The sequence below is a fragment of the Copidosoma floridanum genome, unplaced genomic scaffold (assembly GCF_036245765.1).
Source record: "Copidosoma floridanum isolate Cflo_tuat_1 unplaced genomic scaffold, Cflo_Japanese_pri ptg000006l, whole genome shotgun sequence".
Taxonomy (NCBI): domain Eukaryota; kingdom Metazoa; phylum Arthropoda; class Insecta; order Hymenoptera; family Encyrtidae; genus Copidosoma; species Copidosoma floridanum.
This window is the reverse complement of record NW_028321883.1, coordinates 27,986,694-28,006,935: the sequence shown is the minus strand read 5'-3', so window position 1 is coordinate 28,006,935 and position 20,242 is coordinate 27,986,694. Positions and strand designations below refer to the sequence as shown.

Below are 20,242 nucleotides of genomic sequence, written 5' to 3'. Positions count from 1 at the left end.
TCATAACAAACAAGTCTTTTTTCCTCGTTAAATGTGTTTTTGCAGTTGCGATTTTATAATGGATTGAGTGATTCCGTTGTGTTGGATTATTAATTTTCCAGGCTGGTTGTCTAAATAAGGTAACTTCAAAATCAATTGTTTGTCAAACGTTTACTTTTCTAACCTTAAAAATTCAGAAAGCGGTGTGCTATCACTGCTATCTAGCCAGTGCGAAATAACTATGAGTAATTATTATCGGTTTTAATTAGGGGTTTTTTAAGATTTTTGACACATCTCGTGCATGAAAACGATAGATGGAAAAAAAAATTTTCCTGTGTGTCGAGGAAAAGCTATATTGTGCGCATCAGTACGGGTAGCTGCAAAGTAGTAGATTCGTTCTTGTTGTTGTCATGTTTTGTCAATTAGTGATACACGTGGTATTTGAAAAAATTTTTAATATCGCTATTAAGTTATTCCACGGGTGTAAGTTCAGCAGCTATTGAAAATACAGTAGATATCCGTACAGAAATTCGCGTTCTTTTCTTTCGCATGCAATTTAAATAGATATATCGAGGCTTACTCGGTGTGGCGCATTTTCTTCAATGAGTCAGGGAATCCCCCAGATTGGAATTTACATAAAATTTTTTACTTCCACTGTCTTACTGTGGATATAAAAATAAAACAATAAAACAACGCGTCTTAATGTGAACAAAGAATAATTTTTCTATGCTAGCAGCCAGGAATATTTTCCTCTCGGCCGCTGGGACAAGAAAAATCGAAAAAATGAGCATTTTTTTTTTTCCAGTTCCATTATTTATACATGCCATATAAGTACTATTTTTTGTTATGCCCGCACTCATGCACATGCACGCTGCCTTTAAATACACTTGAGGGGGGGGGGATTTTTTAACTTAATTTTTTACTTTGGAATGTTTTGTGCTCGTCGGGTCCTATCCATAATTTCAGCTTGTCTTTTCCGTTTTGTTATACTTAATCCTGTAAATCACAGCCTAGTAATTGAGCTCATAAGTACATAATATGTTGGGGGAAAAGATCAAATATTTTAATTTTATAATCGTCTTTTGTGAAATAAACATCCGATAGCTATTGATATACTCAAAATTAATAACTAGTAATGGATATCAAATTAATCGAAGTATTTTTGTTCTTTATAAGGACTCTGATGGCAAACAAAAAACACAACGCGCAATGGGTCTCTCTCCCCGGTAAACATATATTACATACTTTACATTTGCATCTTTGCATGCATGTACCTACAACATACACACAATATAGGTATATATTACTATGATAACGGAATGACGCACATACGTATCCATTTGTCTGTCTCTTTTCATGCTCGGGGAAGAACCCGAAACCCGACGAGCTTATCAAGGTTGCCCGTATAAGCTGTGCTAACTTTCGCAAGTAGCATGAATGTTCCGCAGATCACAGTCAGTTTCCAGTCGATCTTTCGTGTGTGACGAGCCAACATCGTTTTAGTGGTATCTGTACTTATTTGGGCGTATTTTCCTCTTTTTTTTTCATCTGGCTCCTTAATACGCGGTTTTAGAGTCACTATAAATCACCGGGGGAGAAAAGTAGGTGGTTTTAAAATGCCGGACGCATTCGAGAATTACGCGACATTTTACGAAATGCACAGGTTGCAGAATTCGTCTCCCATGACACCAGGACAGCTAGACAACATGTTCACTTACGGTAAAAAAACAGTGTCTACTTATAACATGTCGCGGTGGGCCCTAATATTTATGCTTCGCTGAGCAATTTTTTTTATTTTTCTAACTTTGTTAAATAATAAAAAAAAAAATTTTTTTTCCACGATAGATTACAGCATGAGTACTGCGGGAAATTATTCTCCGTCATCTCTGGAGTCTCCACAAGAAATGGAGGTGACGGAACATTACTCCACGGAACAATACGTGGACATGATCAATCAATCTGAAATAATCAGCATTTGTTAGTACTTTGAAATTTTTTCACTTTCACGTATTTAAGAAGTTTAATTATTTTGAAATGAATGATGAATGTATTTTTAGTAACACCAGAATTGAGAATTATTGTACAACCTGTAGATAAATTCAGATTTAGATATAAGTCGGAAATGATGGGCACTCATGGAAGTCTTCTGGGGGAGAGAGAGGATAGCACTCATAAAAAAGAAGTACCTACTGTGCAGGTGAAATAAATGAATAAGTATAAAATTGGCTTGTTTTTTTTTTGCAAAACATTTTCAATATTTTTTTTTGTGATAGCTTATCAACTGTCCCATGAAAAATGCAGTTATAAGGTGTACCTTAGTTACTGCTGATGAAGATAGAAGATTTCCTCATGCTCATCATCTAGTGAGGAAAGATGGAAACGTTGATAAAGACGATCCTCATGACATAGAAGTATCGGATGAAAATAACTACACAGCCATGTATTAAAAAATAACTATCTTTACTTTGTAATTTAGTTGTGAAATTTTTACATTCATATGCGATTTATTTAGGTTTTGTAACATGGGAATAATTCACACTGCCAAGAAAAATATTAAGGAAGAAATCATTAGAAAAAGAACCATAGAGTTAAAGGAGGAAAAAAAAAGAAAAGATCCCAGTGATACCACAATCAGTATTAGAGAAGATTTACAGGTTCCTCATTAATTTTCTTATGTCATAAAAATATGTTTATTACTTTTTATTAAAACGGTACTTGCATCCTTAGATGAAATGCGAAGCTGAAGAGGCTCAAAAATGGATGAACCTCAACAGTGTTGCTCTTTGTTTTCAAGCCTTGTATTATGGAGAAGACAACGTATTGCACCCGGTAACAGACAAAATTTATTCTAGACCAATAAATAATCTTAGTAAGTAAATGACTACAACTGACACCCAGTTAAAATTTATGAATTTTTAAAAAATTTGAAATAAATATTTTTTCTTTACAGAAAGTGCTTTGACTGGTGAGTTAAAAATATGTAGAATTGATAAACACACTAGTTCCTGTGAAGGCAATGAGGAAATTTGGTTATTAGTTGAAAAAGTAGGTAGAAGTAAGTATTTTAATAAGTTGAATTATTTATCCAGTCAACGATGCATTAACTTTTTGACATTCAGCATTCAAATTTCAGAAAATATAAAAGTCAAGTTTTATGAAGTTGATGACAGAGATAATGTCATCTGGGATGCAGAAGGACGATTCTCAGAATTAGATGTGCATCATCAGTACGCTATTACTTTGAGGTGAGACAGAAATAAGAAATAATTTTTTTTTCTTTTTCATTATAATACGATGTTTTTCCTATAATACAATTAATTTTTAGAACACCTCCGTACAAAGATCTCAACATAACAAGTCCAGTGCAAGTTTTTTTGAAATTAGAAAGGCCATCTGATGGGGAAACTTCGAATATCTTGAAATTTCATTACAAGCCATCAGATAAGGTTTTAAGTTAGTAAATATAAAAATTAAATTTTTACGAAAATATTTTTTTTTTTTTCTATCTATTTATTAGTTTCAAATCAAAATTACAGGTAGAAAGCGACCTCGTCTTTCATCCACATCTAAAAGTTTTGAAGAAATTCAAAATCGACCATTAAGTATGCCAATGGCAGAAACGTATACCAATTTCAATGATTTTAACGTTTCTGAAGAAATAAAAAAACTTGCAGTAGCAGAAAACTTCCCGAAAGATTTAAAAGATTTTGTATTGAGCTCATCTTTTGAGGGTAAGTAAAATCTCATTACATTATTTAGTTACATATGCATGTAATAAAGCCTCATGCATTTATTTAATTAAAATTGAGAGATAATTAAGCTTTAAAATAATATTTATATTGAAAAATTTAAGATTACTTAAGTTTATTGTCAAGCCAAACTACAGAACAAGGTAATCTTTTAACGCCTGGTCTGACTACTGATGGCATAGACAAAACAGAACTGGATAGGGCATACGAGGTACTTATTTAATTTTCATAGGTGAGCATGAAAACTTATACTCTTTGATTAATTTTGAATTTGTTTAGGATTTTGCTAAAGACACCCTGAAAAAAATTATGTCAGTCTTAAAAGAATTAGAAGCTAGTCATGGCACGCAAGAAGAAGCGACCAGAAAAGTGCAAGAGTTATTACAAGAGACCACGTATTACGGGGATGGTCCCTTGCATTTTGCATTGCGTTATGAACAGTATGAGACAGCAAAAAATATCATCATGGTTTTAGCTGTCGATCCTTCGTTGAAAAATATAGTTGACTTACAGAACAGTGCTGGACAGGTAAACGAAGTTAAAATGTGGATATACATGATGCAGGCTGAAATATTGTAGTTGTAAAAAACAATTTTTTTTTCAGACAGCATTACATTTAGCTGTATTACAAGGCAAGTCTGATATCGTTCGGCCTCTTTTAAAACTTGGAGCTGATCCCAATCAATGTGACGAAGTGGATGCTAACGCATTACACTGTGCTGTAATTGGTGAGTTTTGTAATAATTTGCCATACAGTGATTTAAAACTTTTTAATCAAAATTTTTGTGATTCCTTCAGTGGAAGCCAATGCTTGCATTGATGAGCTTCTGAAATCTGACCAAAAAATTAACCTAGAAGCCCATAATGAATCAGGTTGGTCGGCTCTGCATTTAGCAGCAAAGGTGGGTTCACTGCACGCTGTGCGAGCACTCGTTGAGGCCAACGCCGATATTAATTCTACGGATATGTCGTATGGCAGAACGGCTCTTCATATTGCTGTTGATTTTAATCACAAACACATCGTCAAATATCTTCTTAAGAATGTAAGCTGAGTCGGTATTCTTGAACAAAAGATTTTAAACTTTTCAAACTACAAAAAAATTTGCTTTTAGACGAGTATCGATGTGAATATGAGGAATTTTGGCGGAAACACGGCTCTGCACAGTGCCGTTGTCAAAGGTGGCAGATGCGCTGAAGAACTGGTGAAAATGTTAAAAGAATACGGTGCGGATCCTAGAATAAGAAACAATAATGCAAGTCGAGATACCGAAGAAGAACGTAGTGATTCGGTAAATATTTTTAATCGTTTTATTTACGAAACTAAAAAACGTATGAATCTAACGTTTCATGTTTCTACAGCCGATCTTAGAACTACCGAGTGAAACAATTAGTGAACCATCAAATCAATTACCATCCGAGAAAATAAGTGAGAGGCTTAGTAAGAGATTTTGCGAAATTCCAAAAGAATGTTCTTTAAGTAAACGATCGAGTTTACAATTAAGTGATCAAAGAAGTAAGCAAATAAGGGGGGAAATAACATCTTCAATGGAGTTATTAACAACAATCAAAAGCGAAAATGAAAACTTTGGAGAGTCTTCGTTTGATCTTGCAAGAGATGATCCAACAGTAAGTACAGCACAAACTAATTTATTAAATATTAACGTGATACTTTCCAAAAAGTGGGTGGATGAAAATATGCCTCTATAATACAAATAACTTGTTTTCCTTATCAGCTGATTCAACTATTGAACGGTGCAGAAAGACCGCCAGATATTGTTCACGAAGAGTTGGATTTAAAAGAAGAATCTGACGATGACATAGCTCTGCAACAGCGAGCCATAATGAACATACGTTCGATTGTTAAAGAAAGTTTTGTCTCAAAACCAACATTTCCTGCTATACCTACTCCAAAAAAAAGAGGGCGTAAAAAAAAGCAGCCAATAGAATTACAGCAGCTGCAACAGGAACAAAAACGCCAACAACAGCTTGAACAGTTGGGACAGGGTGACGAAAAACTTACCGAAATGCACATAAAACGACTTACACCAGTTTTAGACAAGACTGGAGATTGGGAAAAATTGGCACAACACATGAGCCAAGGATCGCTAATCAGGCTGCTCAAAAAAGCAGATAGCCCATCGACATCACTTTTTAGAAAGCTAAAAGTGCGTTCTTTGACAATATTTTAATCAACCATTAATATAATTTTTTTTATCTAACGTTTACTTTTCTTTTATAGTTGACACATCCGAATTTAACCGTTCGACAAATGAAAAAACTTCTCATTGAAGTTCAGTCCTTCGAAGCAGCAACTGAACTTGAAATAAGATGAAAAAACGAAAAAGATGAACGATGATTTTTTTTTTATATAACATATGCTTTCTTTACGAGTAAGATGTTTGTGTATATTTTATAAACTTGTAAATTTACATATTAGTCATAATTTATGCTTTGAATAGCATTTGTAAGTAAAATTTATTTCTCTATAATAATAGTCTATTTACTTTCGATTAAACGCATCCCCATCTCGTAAAAATTAGAGTATTACAAGATCGTTGTTCGTACACGCTTGTCATATTTACGCGTTTACTGTAAACGATAAAACATGAAATGACGTTTAATAACGTAAATATACATACACTTAGCTCTAGCGTTATGCATATTTGTAGGAACCTATTAAAAGTTTACTCATCGAAGCAAGGTACCGTTCATGTAGAGTAAATTTCTTATGCATGCCAATATTTTGAAAGCAAAACAAGTTATTAATATTTACTGGACGTTTTTCTGTAAACGGAAATGACAGAGACCGGTTCGACTACACTTCTCTTGTATACCTATGATGATACGATTGATGTCTATGGATATCGTACAATTAAATTAAAAAAAAATTGTACCTTTGTCATAATTAAGTTATTTCAAAATTTAAAGGTAGCTCATGCGCAATTGCTTGGTCCTGGTTCACTAAAGTCTCTAAACTCCAGTGCTGATATCCCTGTACCTGTAAGTAGAGTGTGCTGGGGGGGCCCGGTCAGCTGTTGGCGGCGCTGCTCTCTTGTGAGACAATGATAATATGATCCGTGTATATAGGTATTCCGTATTTCCGTGGTTTCTGGCTTTTGCAAGCAGCAGAGTACCTACAAGTAACGCGAGCGCGAGAGAGTAGTTCATTTCGCTACAGTTTGTTCCATACCGTTTGCAGATAAAACGTCGACCTATCTACACAAACTATACCTATATTCATTACACCTCACTCATACTACGCAGCACAGCAGAGAGTCAACAATTCAACAACAGAGTCTACTGGCATAAATATAGTATTGGAGTGTAACACCGACCCAAGTGGCATATACTTAGCAAATAATAGAAGCAAAGCAGCATTATATTATAGCACCGTAGCAGCAGCAGCAGGAATAAATACATATATAGGTATATACGGACATCATCATCATCATCATCTACCACCCGACGGCGACGACTTTTTATATATTCCAAAAAGCTCGCATCGGCCATATTGGTATATTGTATCATTAGCTCGGCGCATCTCGTACTCGGATAAAGAGGTATTTCGTGCGTCCCTGAGCCCTTGGTACCACCTAGTTCCTTGTCCCTGAGCGTGTTATCTCTCCTCCTTGATGGCCGACCATGCTATACCAACGCGTCAGCAAAAATTGCTGATAGCTGATATTACACCTCATTTCCTGCGTGCAACACACCTTCTCCTGTTCTGTTTCTGTAAACCTATTTATCATTACTTGTACATGCAACAGCAGCACAAAACCCTCTTGTGTTTTACCCCTTGCCACCATGTGTTTTATTGTCTTTCTGCTGCCTGCAGCTACCCAAGTATACTTACCTACACTTTTTTTACTATAAAAGTATATATACACACATTATCTATTACGCACGAGAAAAAAGTTTGGTTAACGTCAACCCCGAGGCTTTCCCATCCTGATCCCTTTATTCGCCAACCAACACTCGTATACCTAAGACACGAGGTCGTATCCGGAGGTCGGACCCTAGACCCTATACAGTTCGTCCGATAGCGCTGCAGCAGCTGCACGACCAATCGTATGTTTGCGCGTATATACGTGCGTATGCGTGTCTGTGTTGACCTTTGACGAATTTTACTTTTTTTCTTGCGCCTCAGAAATCACCGTCCCGTAGACGGCGCCCTGCTCTCTAGCACAAGAAGAAGAACAGTTTGATTCTGTTGTGATAAGTGCCGTGCCGTCCACCGCGCGCAGCAGATATACTGTATTACTTGTACTTAATTCCATTTCCTCCATCCCCGTTTTGACACGTTGTCTCTCACTCGTTATTGTTATACTTACTGAAAAGTCACACCACGACAACATATCAGGCATTTCGTACCTTGGATCTATTCCCGTGCGCTCTGTCTCTCTTGTCTTTCTTTCTTTCTTTGTTTGCTTTCCTCTCTCGTTATTTAAGTATATATCTACTCTCTGCTCTGTGTGGCCTTCTTCTGCGTCTTGGCCTGCCTTCTGCGCGCCCAAGTCACTTACCCCATCCTTGAAGGTACTTACCTACCTCTTTTTTTTTTTTTTTTTTCTTTCTTTCTTGACAGCTCTTCAAATACTTTCGTTTTTTATCAACGTTCGCGAGACCCTTTGTCAAGGTAAACATTTCTGGTTTGCTTATTTACCCATTTAATCTTTTATAAATCCAGGGCGATAAATAATAAAAAAGAAATGACAAAATCATTTTCCTCGCCTTTGATTTCCAAGATTAGCAAATATGATAATGCTTAGACAGATACTTTTTTATCATCATAAGTTCATGTTTTAAAAATAAAATTTTAAAATTGTGTTTATTAATTTTAGAAGTTTTGGCATCATGACTGATTCTCTGAAGTTTGGCCCAGAATGGTAAGTTGATTTTTCATAACTCAATTTGTAGAAATCATAAAGTATCTCTGTTGAATCTAAAAATAATGTATTTTTAGGCTACGCAATTTAGCAGGAGATGGTTGCACTGGTGGAGGTGGAGGAGGTGGAGGCAGTCTTACGACCCCCCGTTATCAATTGGCCGAGCATAGGTATGGTCGAGAAGAAATGTTAGCTCTGTTCGATCATACCTCTAAAGCTCCAGAGCCATTGACTAGTTGCGTAGGGCTGTACGTCCCAAAAACTCAGTTACCTTTGGCTCTAATACAGATGTCAGACGATGAAACAGTAAGATATTTATATCTCAGCACTACGTTTGTCATATTTTTTATTTTTTTATTTTTTTTTTTTAACGTCGCTTCATTGAATTTTTGATTACAAGTATTGTGATAATAAAAATTTTTATGTATTGAATTACTCATTATGTAATTTGGTGTGACTTTATCAATGTGTTTTACGTTAGGAAAGAAAAAATGATTTTTTAAAAATTAATTTTAATATTATTTTCTCTTAAATTCTTAAATTTATCGGGTAAAGGTATTTACAATTAATCAGTCAACTTTTGCCTTGCAAATAAACTACATTTTAAATTGTAGCGTATATTATAAAGATGCATCCAATGATGAACTATGTTATCACAACATTAATAACCAATGTTTTGCGTAGCGTTTGTGGAATGGAGGGGTATCAGCAAGCATTGGTCGTGGTAGAGGTGGTAGTGTTGATCGAGGACGAATCCGCAGCGGAAGAGCAGGCTCTCACTTTCGCAGCGGTTTTGAAGATGATGGGCCCAGAATTGAGACACAACCGTTTCTGGTGAGTACCTCACAGCACAACATTTGAATTCTCTTTTCCCAGAAATAGTAACAAAGCCATTTTTACGTGCGAGTGCAGGTGCGAACTAGAGCGTTTGATAGGCCTCCAATCGAACGGGGATGGTCAGATCGCAACGGGGCTATGGATTCGGTCGAGTGGAACGGATCAATTAGTCCGCGAAAAGAGTTGAGTCGCGGATTAAGTGGTAGTTCTTTCATGGAAAGTAATTGGAGACGTCACCGCGTCGGAGAAGACGAGGATGGTTGGCGTACAAACTCAAAGGGTGAAAAATGGGGTGAGTAACACATTTTCCGATACATCACCAATTTGCACAAATCTAAAGATTTTCTGAGTACAAGGGGACTCACGCGTTTCGATTAAATGTACTTTACCAGTAAAAGGTAGCTGGCGTGAGGCTGATAAAGATCGAAGTGAAAGAATGGATGTAGATGAGGACAAGAGAGGAGAACGGTGGGATCACAAAGGTGGCAATAGAGCTTTTGATCCCCATCCACCTCTATTGCGCCGAAATCGTTTGAACCATCACGATAACCACGACAATCTACCAGAATGGTAACTATCTATTTAATGAGGAACACTAATTGCAAATGAATTTTTCTAATGAATTTATTAGAAAATAATACAAATTTCAATGAGGAATGTTAGCCAAATTTTAACATTCGGTGATTGCATCGACGTTTTTTAACTCTGCGATTGCCTAGAGTGTAATGACACCAAATCAACGAGAGCGATATTACTGAGACTTATTCGAAATTTAGTTTAGATGAGAAATCAAACGAAAGACTGGGAGTAATTTTCGAAAATAATCGCAGGGCCATTGAAAACCCAAGCGAAAGTGGAGGTAGCTTCGACTCGTCTGGGGCTTTCCATGGCGTGTACTCAGACGACGACGACGATCACGCGGAAGGCCGATTACACGACCGTAGGCGAGGCTCGCGAGTGCGCCGCGTCTCCGAGGGCAACGCGCCGCACTCCAAGACCATTCCGGCCCCCAAGGGTCTCAGTCGGCCGGTATCCTTCAAATTGGAGCGTCCACTTAACGGTGAGCGGCCCAAGAGCCTGCACTCCGAATCTAGGCCTGATATGTCGGATAAGGAATCCAGGCGTAGCTTGTCGCCGATACGATCACCGCCACCATCCAGTCCAGTATCGAGGAAAACTCCGGCCGATACTACCAACCACAAAAGTGGTGGTGGCAATGGTCAGGTAGCTGAAGTAAAGAAAAAAGAACGAGTTGCAAAACAGCAAGAGCAAACTCAAAAAGATCCATCTGTTGTTGCTCAAGGTCAGCTGACAACACAATTTGTATGGAGTCAAAGTAATGGCTAGCCATTTTCACTCATGAGTAATGTTTTCTTGTCTGGTAGCTCCTGCTTCGAAAGGCAAATCGAAAGCTGATGGTACTAAGAAGTCGGAGGACACCAAGGCAGAAAAGTCGAAGACTGAGCGCAACAAAGCATCTGGTGTAAGGGAGGAGTCTACAAAAGTGCAAACGCCCAAGGAAAAACCTCCAAGCATAGCGCAACCAAAACTTCCATCTATACACCAGCAGCAGCAGCAGCAACATTTAGAGCATAACATTGCCACAAGTGTTGCTGCGAGCGTGATCGAGTCACAAGTGGACGAGAAGCAAAAGTCGGTAGAGGCTGATAATCTGGACCGCATGGAAGAGGAGGTGGCTAAACTCATCGACCATCAGGATGAGAAACCACCTACCTCCGTAATGTCGTCCTCGTCCATAATAGGTCAGCCATCACTGGATAATTCGTCATCGTCTCAAGCGAGTGTTGTGCAGGAGAAGTGGTTCTATCGCGATCCGCAGGGCGAGGTGCAGGGTCCGTTTTTTGCGAGCGAGATGGCAGAGTGGCACAAACAGGGCTACTTCACGCCTAATCTCTTTGTCAGACGAACCTGTGATGAGCGGTACACGACTCTTGGTGAACTTATAAATCTGTGTGGTAGGGTGCCGTTTAAACCAGGCACCAATTTCCCGCCGCTCAAGGTATTTACGAAGCTGATGATTTTTGTCGTGAAAAGAAATTCTGTTTGCTGTTGTTTATTTGGTAATCTCAGTTTTCCAATAACATTCAGTTGCAGGGAGTTCCTAGTTCAGTACCAGCCGGTCTGTCAATAAATAGTGGATTGCCAAAGCCTAACCTGGAAGATCCTTTGCTACTATATCAATATCAACAGTATCAGCTGCTGCAAAATCAACAGTTGCTACTAAAACAGCTTCGGGCTACCGCAATTAGTAAGTTGTCGCAAACGGACCAGTGGACGAGTCTCAACCCAGTTGAGCAGAACCAGCTAATATTGCAGTACATGCGGCAAATTGACCCAGACCTACCAATAGCCGACCTTCCGCAAGCTCAGCCGCCTGTTGTGCCCAACACTTTTATGCCAACCATGCCTCAAGCTGCTTCTCAACCTTCCAATTCGGTACTCCAGCTTTTCCCTCAACTTCATCAGGTACATATAATATTTTGTGCTACAAATCGACTTGCAATTTAATGGTTACTTAAGACCTCCAAATAATACATAAAATACCTTGCTATGTAAACAAAAAATAATCTTCGTTTTTAGCAAGTGGCAAAGACGCAAGCAGATCAAACATCACATCCGCCTCCAAATACGCATCCAGTGGTCAGCGGCCAGCAGTTGTCAAGTCAGCCGATTGATCCGATTCAGCAGCTGATGCAACAAATGAGTATGCGAAATTTACCGCCAATGCCACAAGCAGCTATGGCGCCAAGTCCTCCTCAGCCGCAACCCCAATCACCTCCTCAGGATGATAATCCAATCAAGTCTTGGCTCAGACAGCTGGGTGTGAATGCAAATGGGCCACTACAGCAACAACAGCATCCGCCACCACCGCAGCCTCAACCACCAATGGATTCTGTTTGGCACCACCAGCCACCGCCTCATCTCACCTCTTTTAATGCACAAACTTGGATGTCTCAGGTACAAAATTGGAATCAGGTTTTTTTTTTTTCTTCATGTACTGGTAATAAATATAGAATAATAAGTACTACATCAAATAAATTTTTATATGTCAAGGTGGGTCCGATTCAGCCAACGATTCCACCTGGTCAATTAACTGGATCTCTGTGGGATGTGCATCCAAAAGAAATGAAAACTGAGCAGCAAATTCTTGTAAGTAAGAGGAAAAAAAAAAAAAAAAAAAAAAGTTTTACAATACTACTTTGTTTGACTTAGGAGGAGCAAAATTTGAAGATGCAAGAAGAAAAGAAAAAAGAAGAACAGCGCAAGAAAGAAGAGATGGAGCGACATCAGGCTGAGGCGCAACGCTTGCAACGTCAGCAAGAAGAGGAACTCGCAAGAATGAAAGCTGCCGAAGAAATTGCCAAGCGTGAAGAAGCTGAGAGAAAGAAACATGAGGAAGAGACGAGGAGGCGGGAGGAAGAAAGACGTCGGCAAGAAGAGGAGCAGCGAAAGCTCGAAGAAAAGCGACAAAAGGAGGAGGAGCGAAGGCGCGAGGAGAAGCGTAAGCACGATGAAGAAATGAATAGGAAAAAGCAAGAAGAGGAAAAGAAAAAGAGAGAAGAACTAAAGAGGCAAGAGGAAAAGCTACGAAAGGAGGAAGAGAAGCGTAAAAAGTTTGAAGAGGAGCAGAGGCGACAAGAAGAGGAGAAGTTGAGGTAAATAATTTTTTATATTCCTTAAGTTTATCAAAGTTCATCATAATATTGAATTATATGAAAGATTCAATACACCTATTTCTTTCAAAATCCTATGTCAATATCTTGAAAATAGACCTCAAAATTTTTGCTTAGCCCTTAAGTTAAAAAATCATTCAAAAGTAGATTTAAAATTCTTTTTTTTTTTTATGTGACTTGAAAACATTTAGAAAAGAAGAAGAGGCTCGTAGAAAAGCGGAAGCCGAGGAGCAAGCTAGAAAAGCTGAGCAGCGTAGACGCGAAGCAGAAGCACTCCGAAAGCTGCAAGAACGTAGTAAAGCTCCATGGGCTCAAGCTCCACCTGCTCCTCCTCCAACTGCTCAGACTTCGCTTGCTGACATTCAAAGGCTCGAAAGAGAGAAAAAGGCTGTAAGTGTTTGTAATACTTGGAATATTAACGATACAGGCTTAATAATTATAAAATAAACAGGAGGAACTACGGCTCCAACAAATACTGCAGCAACAGCAACTTGCTCAGCAAAAAATCATTGAAGCTCAAGAAGCTGCTTTAGCGGACTCTGCCAAGCGTTTGCAGTTTAAGTGGGCTGACAAAGTCGTTCCTACGAATAATAATAGTAATCAAGTGAAAAGCCTTTCTCAAATTCAGCAGGAAGAGCAGGAGCGAATTGCCAAAGCCAAGGTTATTGTTTTTCATGGAAGGAGATTAATATTAAAATATCTATCTCGATCAAACACTTGAAAAAAAATTTTTTTTTTTTTAGCAACAAGAGCGAGAAAAGCAGGAAAAGGAAAAGGCTAGTCAGAAAGAAAGTGCAGTGCCGGTACAAAACGTGAGCATCTGGGGCACGGCCTCTCAAAGTCTTACTTGGTCAAGCACAGCAAACATTTCTGGGTTTTGGGATGAACCTCCTAAGGCAAATGCTGCGGCTGCAGCTGCAGCAGCTGCTGCTGCTGCCAAAGCAAATGCTGTTTTAGTTGCCAAGCAAGCGCAAGCTAAGCAGCAAGCAGCTGCCGCAATGAAGGCAGCTCAACTACAGCAACAGCAGCAGTTGTGGCAACAACAGCAACTGCAGCAACAACAACAACAACAACAACAGCTGCTGCTGCAGCAGCAGCAACAACAGCAGCAGCAGCAACAACAGCAGCAACAACAGCAACAACAGAATGCAAAGGCAGGAAAAAATAAGAATGAGAAAGACAAAGTGGTGAAAAATATGTTTGAACGTAACACTGCCAAGACTGATGATTTCACCCAGTGGTGTACTAAAGTTTTAAGTGGTCTTCAAGTGGAAGTAGATAGTGAGTAAAAAAAATAGTTACATAATGGTATTTTATTATTATATACTTTTTCAAAGATATTTTAAAGTATAACTTAATTTTAACACTCAAATTTTTTTTACAAGAAACAAGCTCATTGAGATCATTTCATTTTTCTAGTACCTACTTTCATTACTTTCCTACGTGATATCGAAGCGGCGTACGAAGTTAAGGAGTATGTTCGTATGTACCTGGGTGATGGGAAGCAATGTGCTGAATTTGCCAAACAATTTTTAGAAAAAAGAAGCAAATGGCGATCGTCCCAGCGACCTCAGTCACATGCGGATGACTTAAATAAGCCAGCTCCTGCTATTAATCCAAATGCTTCTACAGAGTTTCAAGAAGTAAAGGTAAGTGGGGTAATTTTTTTTATTTTTGTCATTAAAACTTGATGTAATACACGTAATACTAAAATATTAAAATTTTCAGAGTAAATCTAAGAAACCGAAGAAAGGAAGAATGTACAAAGTAGATAGCAAAATGCTCGGTTTTAATGTCATGTCAGCTCCAGATCGCATAAATGTTGGAGATCGCGACTACGCAGAGGACGTGTAAATGCTCGAGCTGATTGGATCTCAAGTGATTATTTCCGAGAAACTCTTCTTCATATTTTTAGTTCGTTTTTTCAGAGTCATGTTTTATTTATTATGCTCGTACCTGTTTACAGCAGGGTTTTAAGTTTCTCGACAAGGATACTCCGCTCGCCATTAAGATTTTCTATGAAAACTATGTACGGAGGCTCCTAAATCTATTCTGGGATTTATGATAACGTCGAGAATTTATGGAATTATATCCTATTTTTTTCACACATCTGACAATAGTTATGTTGAATAATCTTTATATGTAAAATATGTGCGTGTGCGCATTGAATATTGTTATTTAGATTGATAAACTAAGCGTCGACAGAAAGAAGTATATAGTGGGCTACTGACATTTTCCACACAACTCCAACATATTATCTTTAATCTTTCGTTGTAATAGCATTTTAAGAGCGAAAAGTGATTTGAAAAAAAGACAGTAAATTCCCGATCGTTTTATTTAATAGAAATAAAATATGAGCTTGTGATTATTTTCGTCATAAATTTCTTCAATAATTGATTACAATGGTATTTTCCAGCATCAAATGATCTATTGTAAATGCAGCCGAAATGTTCAATGCGCGCACTGATGTTTTGATTTCCATAAATCATCGATAAGTTTTAATAAAAGTACGCTATTCGTGCTTACTCGGTAATAGTAAAATAAAATTGTATACTTAAAAGAGCATTTTAATGGAATCATAACGAGAGTAAAATAACAATCAACTGTATGCAAGAAAGACTGTTAAACAATTATACACACACCTCCAGTATGATTCTTACGAATTTTCATCTTGATCTTTGCACAAACTCGGCTGTATTTTGTAATTTACCAATAAAATTTACAATAAGTATTCTCTAATTTCATATATTCGTCGGCGCTTATTTTACTCTTGTTACGAATACAAAAGGTTAATGTGTTCTTTTATAGTATTTTTGCGAATCAAGAGAAATGAAAGAATCATTATTCATAAGAATAAAAAAATAATGTCCCTGTAAAATAAGCAGCATATGAGCGTGTGAGCTGTAAAAAACAGTTTTGAAAGCGTGAGTGTAAAGTCTGTTTTTGCGTAAAATACGATTTTTTTTCAGTTTACTGTATTGACTTGTAAATATGCCGACTAAGTTAAAAATAAGATCGACGCATTGCAAGAGTCGATCGAAACTAGTTTTTATGGTAAGCGAAGTTGAGACGAGCATTTTTTGAAAATTGACTTTAATGCGGGAATGAATCTTATAATTCTCCGTAAACGTTGACTTTCGATCCAAGTCTGTTCGTTTTGTAATGTTGTAAAGGTTGTTAAACACAAAGATTGTTGATTTTTCTCGCAACTCGCTTTTGTTGAGAAAAAGTTATAATCTTTGAAATTAAAAAAGATTTATGTATAAAAAAACAAATGTACAATAATACAGTGATTATTAAACAGACAAGAACGGATAAGAATTGTATTAATATTATATTTATTATTATTATAATACTATTACTTATGTATCTTGCAACTTGCAACATGGCAGAATAAATATTGCTATATATTTTCGATTTGGCTTTTTAATCTTTGTTGATTGTTTCTTTATTGTATGATACATTAAAACAATAATACCAAAATAATTTCTTATGAAAATTTTTCTCATTCTACTTAAGAATACCGCAACACAATCAAGTATTACAAATAGAAATAAACAAACTTTATAGAAATCCCTGTAATACGTTATATACAAATACTTGTATTATCACTTACAATCGTTAACGGTGATTTCTTAATAATTTTTAAATACGTCATTTGAACTATTAAAGTATTTTTTACACAACCTAAAGTTTCGGATTCTGATTTTTATAGTAAATATACATGAAATATTACAAAAAAATTTTTATTGTTTGCATAGTATGTTAAACGTTTAAAGTTTTCAAAATTAATTTTATTGTGTTAATAAAACATTATTTAACAATATGCATGCAAAATAAAAAACGATAGTACTATTATTGTAAAACTAACACACTTCCGACTTCCATTGCATGACTGTTGAAAAGTTTATGAATTAAATATTATAGAAAACAATCGTATCATCATCCAACAACAAACATCATTTTCCTTTTTGTAACCATCATTTAGTTTGGAATAGATCTAAAGTTTATATTTTTGAATCAACAAAACACTTATTGTATTGTAATAAAAATCATTTCACAAAAATACAAGTTTCATTTTGTTACTTTTAGAAATGAACACAGTTGAGTACAAAAATACTAGTGTATTTTGATGGCTAGATATTTGGTTAAGTAGTTTGTACTTTGATATACATGATAATTATAATTCGTATGTACAATTGGACTAGAACGTTTCCTTATATAAAAAACTGACGTTCAAACTGTACTTTTTAGTCTTGTATGGCTTTGCTTTTGCTATAAATCTTTATTAAAAAACGGAATGTTAAGAATTTTTTCAATTATTGTTCATCTTTTATCATTCTCGTTTGTTTTTATTTTTTCGCTTTCCGATGATTTTATGCATTGCCCGTAATCTTTGGCAATATCTATATACTAAAAGAAAAAAAAATACATTGGGAATTTTTTTTTTTTTTTTTTTTTTTTTTTTTTTCAAAGCACAAAAAAAAAGCGATTACCTTGCGAGGTACAAAATATTCCAAAAATTGAAGGACTAAGTAGCACCAAGATACAACAAGTAGATAAGGCAAAACTCCACTTTTAATGTAATTGGCTAACTGCTTTCCCAAGTTTCTTTTTTCTTCCTTGCGCACCCTGTTATAAACTATTTCCGTTCTTTTGGTAACGTTGTGCCAATTGTAATAAGAACCAATTCTTTTGTGCACCTCCTGGGGGCAAATTACTTTACCAGCTTGGTAATCCGCAATGGCTTGCTCCAAGCCTTCAATTAAAGCAGGAACATTTGGCTCGACTAAGTAAATTAAATCGGGTGGCAAAACTTCAGGGATGCCACCAACTTTAGTAGAAACTACTTGTAAGCTGGAATTTTATAAGATTTAAACTATGATTTTTTCATTAAGAAAAACTCGAAAAACAACAAGCTAGTTTTGATAAAATGTAAAAGGGATTATACACATTACCCACAAGATGCAGCTTCAACTATTGCCATGCAATAAGCCTCGGTAAGACTAGTATTGAGGAAAATGTGACCTTTATTGAGTACATGCTTGACTTGTGAATGCTCTAAGCTACCTAATAGCGTGACTCTATGCTGCAATAAATTTCTCTCTCTAATTTCTTCTATAAGCCATCTCTTGGGGCCATCACCTCCAATGAGAAATTGTACGTTTTTATAACGTGAACATATTTCTGGTATGATACATGCCAGGAAGTCAACACCTTTTCGGTACACTAATCGTGACACTACAACTATAGTAACTACAAAAAAAAAAATTAGTACTTGATACATTGATCAGGTAAGACGAATGGAAGTAGACATATCATATCAATAGTATAACACATCAAAAAAAGGGTTGAAAAAGTAAAAAACTTACTACAATTTTTGCTCCTTTTACTAATGTCAGGAGTAAATAAAGCACAATCCACAGCGTTAGGTATGACGGAAACCTTTTCCTTTTGAACTTTGGCTCGCAGAACAGTATTTTCTTTTCCTGTGTGGGAAACACAAATGCAGTGATCACAATCAGCCAAGGACATTTCCAAGCATTTGTTTGTTAATACAGCAGAGGCATCAGCAAAGCCAAACAGTGAATGATCTGTGAACACAGACTGGAAAATCCGACTTATATGGTTGGTCTGATTTTTTTTGAGAAAGAACTACTTTATTTTATCAATAATTATAAAATTACACTAAATTATACCTTCAAGCCCATCAAACGACCAATTAACATTCCTTCATGCGCTAATGCTGAGAAGGCCGAATGGCCATGAATAATTTGAATCTCCTCCCTGATAAAAATGTACCTAATCAGAGGAATGGAGCAGATCATAGTGGGCAATACACATTGATTGTAAAAGACCTTGATCGGCAAGTAGTAGACTTTCAGGCCATTTGTCATGTATCGAATTCCCACTCGGTTGCCATAGGAGTGTGTCAATATGACAACCTTGTGTCCTTTGTCCAGTAGGCATTGGGACAGATTGAATATGTGCTCCTCGACACCACCCATGTTGGGGTAGAAAAAATCGGAGACTATGCTGAAAAAGAAAAATACTCAATAAGTGAATCACCGAATGATACGAAGTTATCAGGAAGAGTAAGATTTCTTTGATGCCGTGCATTTATTTATAATGGGATGCCAAGTGTACGATGGCTTGGGCGTGACAAAAATTGCACTCATGCCAATTTATCGCTAATATTTTGACACTTAGGTTATGTACATGTGCGGTTCCCACTTAATTTAAGCGACGACTCAAAAATATTGCACTTACCATATCTTGTGCTTTTGACAGTCCATTTTTAATTTACACGACACGACAACTTTTGCTTATTACAAGTCGATAATTTGATGCGATCGAACTTAAAGTATTAGTAGCCTCATGAATCTCATGGTACACAGCCGCACTGTCACCGTTAAAGGCATCGAATTGACTGTTTACCTTTCATTCATTCTTATAGCTTTAACAAACAACAACAGAGGTGATGGTTGATATATGATGATCTAAGAAGATGATTCCCCTTATACACCAGTACCACCTACTGTCAGTGTCAGCTGTTACGTACTGTAAACCAACCAAACAAATGAATTGTAAATAATTGGTTCTTATTCGTTTTTGGTAGACGGAAACTCGGAGTTCGGAGCACTGAACCACTATACTCTGGACATGCTCGGTCCAAAAGCGAATACACCTCAAGTTGTGATTTCACGATCTAATTAATCGCAGTTTTTAATTTTTATTAACATCAAGAGACACTCTTATACTTCACTTTATAACCATTCAATCATTGATTTTGTTTTCAATACAAGTAAAATATATTATATTTTTTAATAACAAACAGGAGATTCGTTCACCTTACAATCCAGGGACGGTCAGCGACAGTGTGGGCGAGTCGGAGACGAAAGTGAACAAGTGCTCTTCTCCTCTTCTCCGATCGACCGATCGTCCGCGTTAGGTTAATGCAAAAAGTAAACAAACTTGTTTGTATTTGCACTTCTTTATTTACAAACTATTGTTTACATACAGCATTAACCTAACCTAACGTGTACAACTGCGCATCGCGTACGGTCAGGGACGATCGCGGACGATCGGAGAAGAG

At 36.8% G+C, this 20,242-nt stretch overlaps 3 protein-coding genes across 4 annotated transcripts; 2 read left to right on the top strand and 1 right to left on the bottom strand.

Moving 5' to 3' along the window:
• Positions 1–1,308: 1,308 nt before the first annotated feature.
• Positions 1,309–6,095, top strand: Rel (nuclear factor NF-kappa-B family member relish). The gene is made up of 18 exons (XM_089598431.1): positions 1,309–1,698; positions 1,825–1,956; positions 2,037–2,176; positions 2,253–2,419; positions 2,492–2,633; positions 2,707–2,848; positions 2,930–3,034; positions 3,113–3,224; positions 3,305–3,432; positions 3,516–3,710; positions 3,833–3,939; positions 4,008–4,256; positions 4,333–4,456; positions 4,527–4,771; positions 4,841–5,017; positions 5,088–5,354; positions 5,462–5,893; positions 5,968–6,095. Exons 1-18 carry the CDS (start codon positions 1,596–1,598, stop codon positions 6,058–6,060), a joined length of 3,060 nt encoding a protein of 1,019 aa, XP_089454557.1. The 5' UTR covers positions 1,309–1,595; the 3' UTR covers positions 6,061–6,095.
• Positions 6,096–8,571: 2,476 nt separating this feature from the next.
• Positions 8,572–16,560, top strand: LOC106641706 (GIGYF family protein Gyf). 2 transcript variants are annotated; one of them, XM_089598699.1, is made up of 17 exons: positions 8,572–8,614; positions 8,692–8,920; positions 9,299–9,448; positions 9,527–9,743; positions 9,844–10,021; positions 10,282–10,754; positions 10,837–11,471; positions 11,543–11,938; positions 12,053–12,430; positions 12,527–12,622; positions 12,686–13,128; positions 13,338–13,536; positions 13,598–13,807; positions 13,890–14,096; positions 14,202–14,427; positions 14,566–14,795; positions 14,875–16,560. In XM_089598699.1, the coding sequence occupies exons 1-17, from the start codon at positions 8,583–8,585 to the stop codon at positions 14,998–15,000; spliced, it is 4,425 nt and encodes a 1,474-aa protein (XP_089454825.1). In that variant the 5' UTR covers positions 8,572–8,582; the 3' UTR covers positions 15,001–16,560. The 2 variants fall into 2 exon arrangements, with proteins under 2 accessions (XP_089454825.1, XP_089454824.1); XM_089598698.1 differs by having other exon boundaries at positions 13,890–14,427.
• PIG-A (phosphatidylinositol glycan anchor biosynthesis class A) lies at positions 16,539–19,876 on the bottom strand. The gene is made up of 6 exons (XM_014356185.2): positions 19,417–19,876; positions 18,846–19,182; positions 18,519–18,753; positions 18,105–18,402; positions 17,643–18,003; positions 16,539–17,559 (listed from the first exon to the last, which is right to left on the bottom strand). The coding sequence occupies exons 1-6, from the start codon at positions 19,440–19,442 to the stop codon at positions 17,473–17,475; spliced, it is 1,344 nt and encodes a 447-aa protein (XP_014211671.1). The 5' UTR covers positions 19,443–19,876; the 3' UTR covers positions 16,539–17,472.
• Between the last annotated feature and the right edge of the window lie 366 nt (positions 19,877–20,242).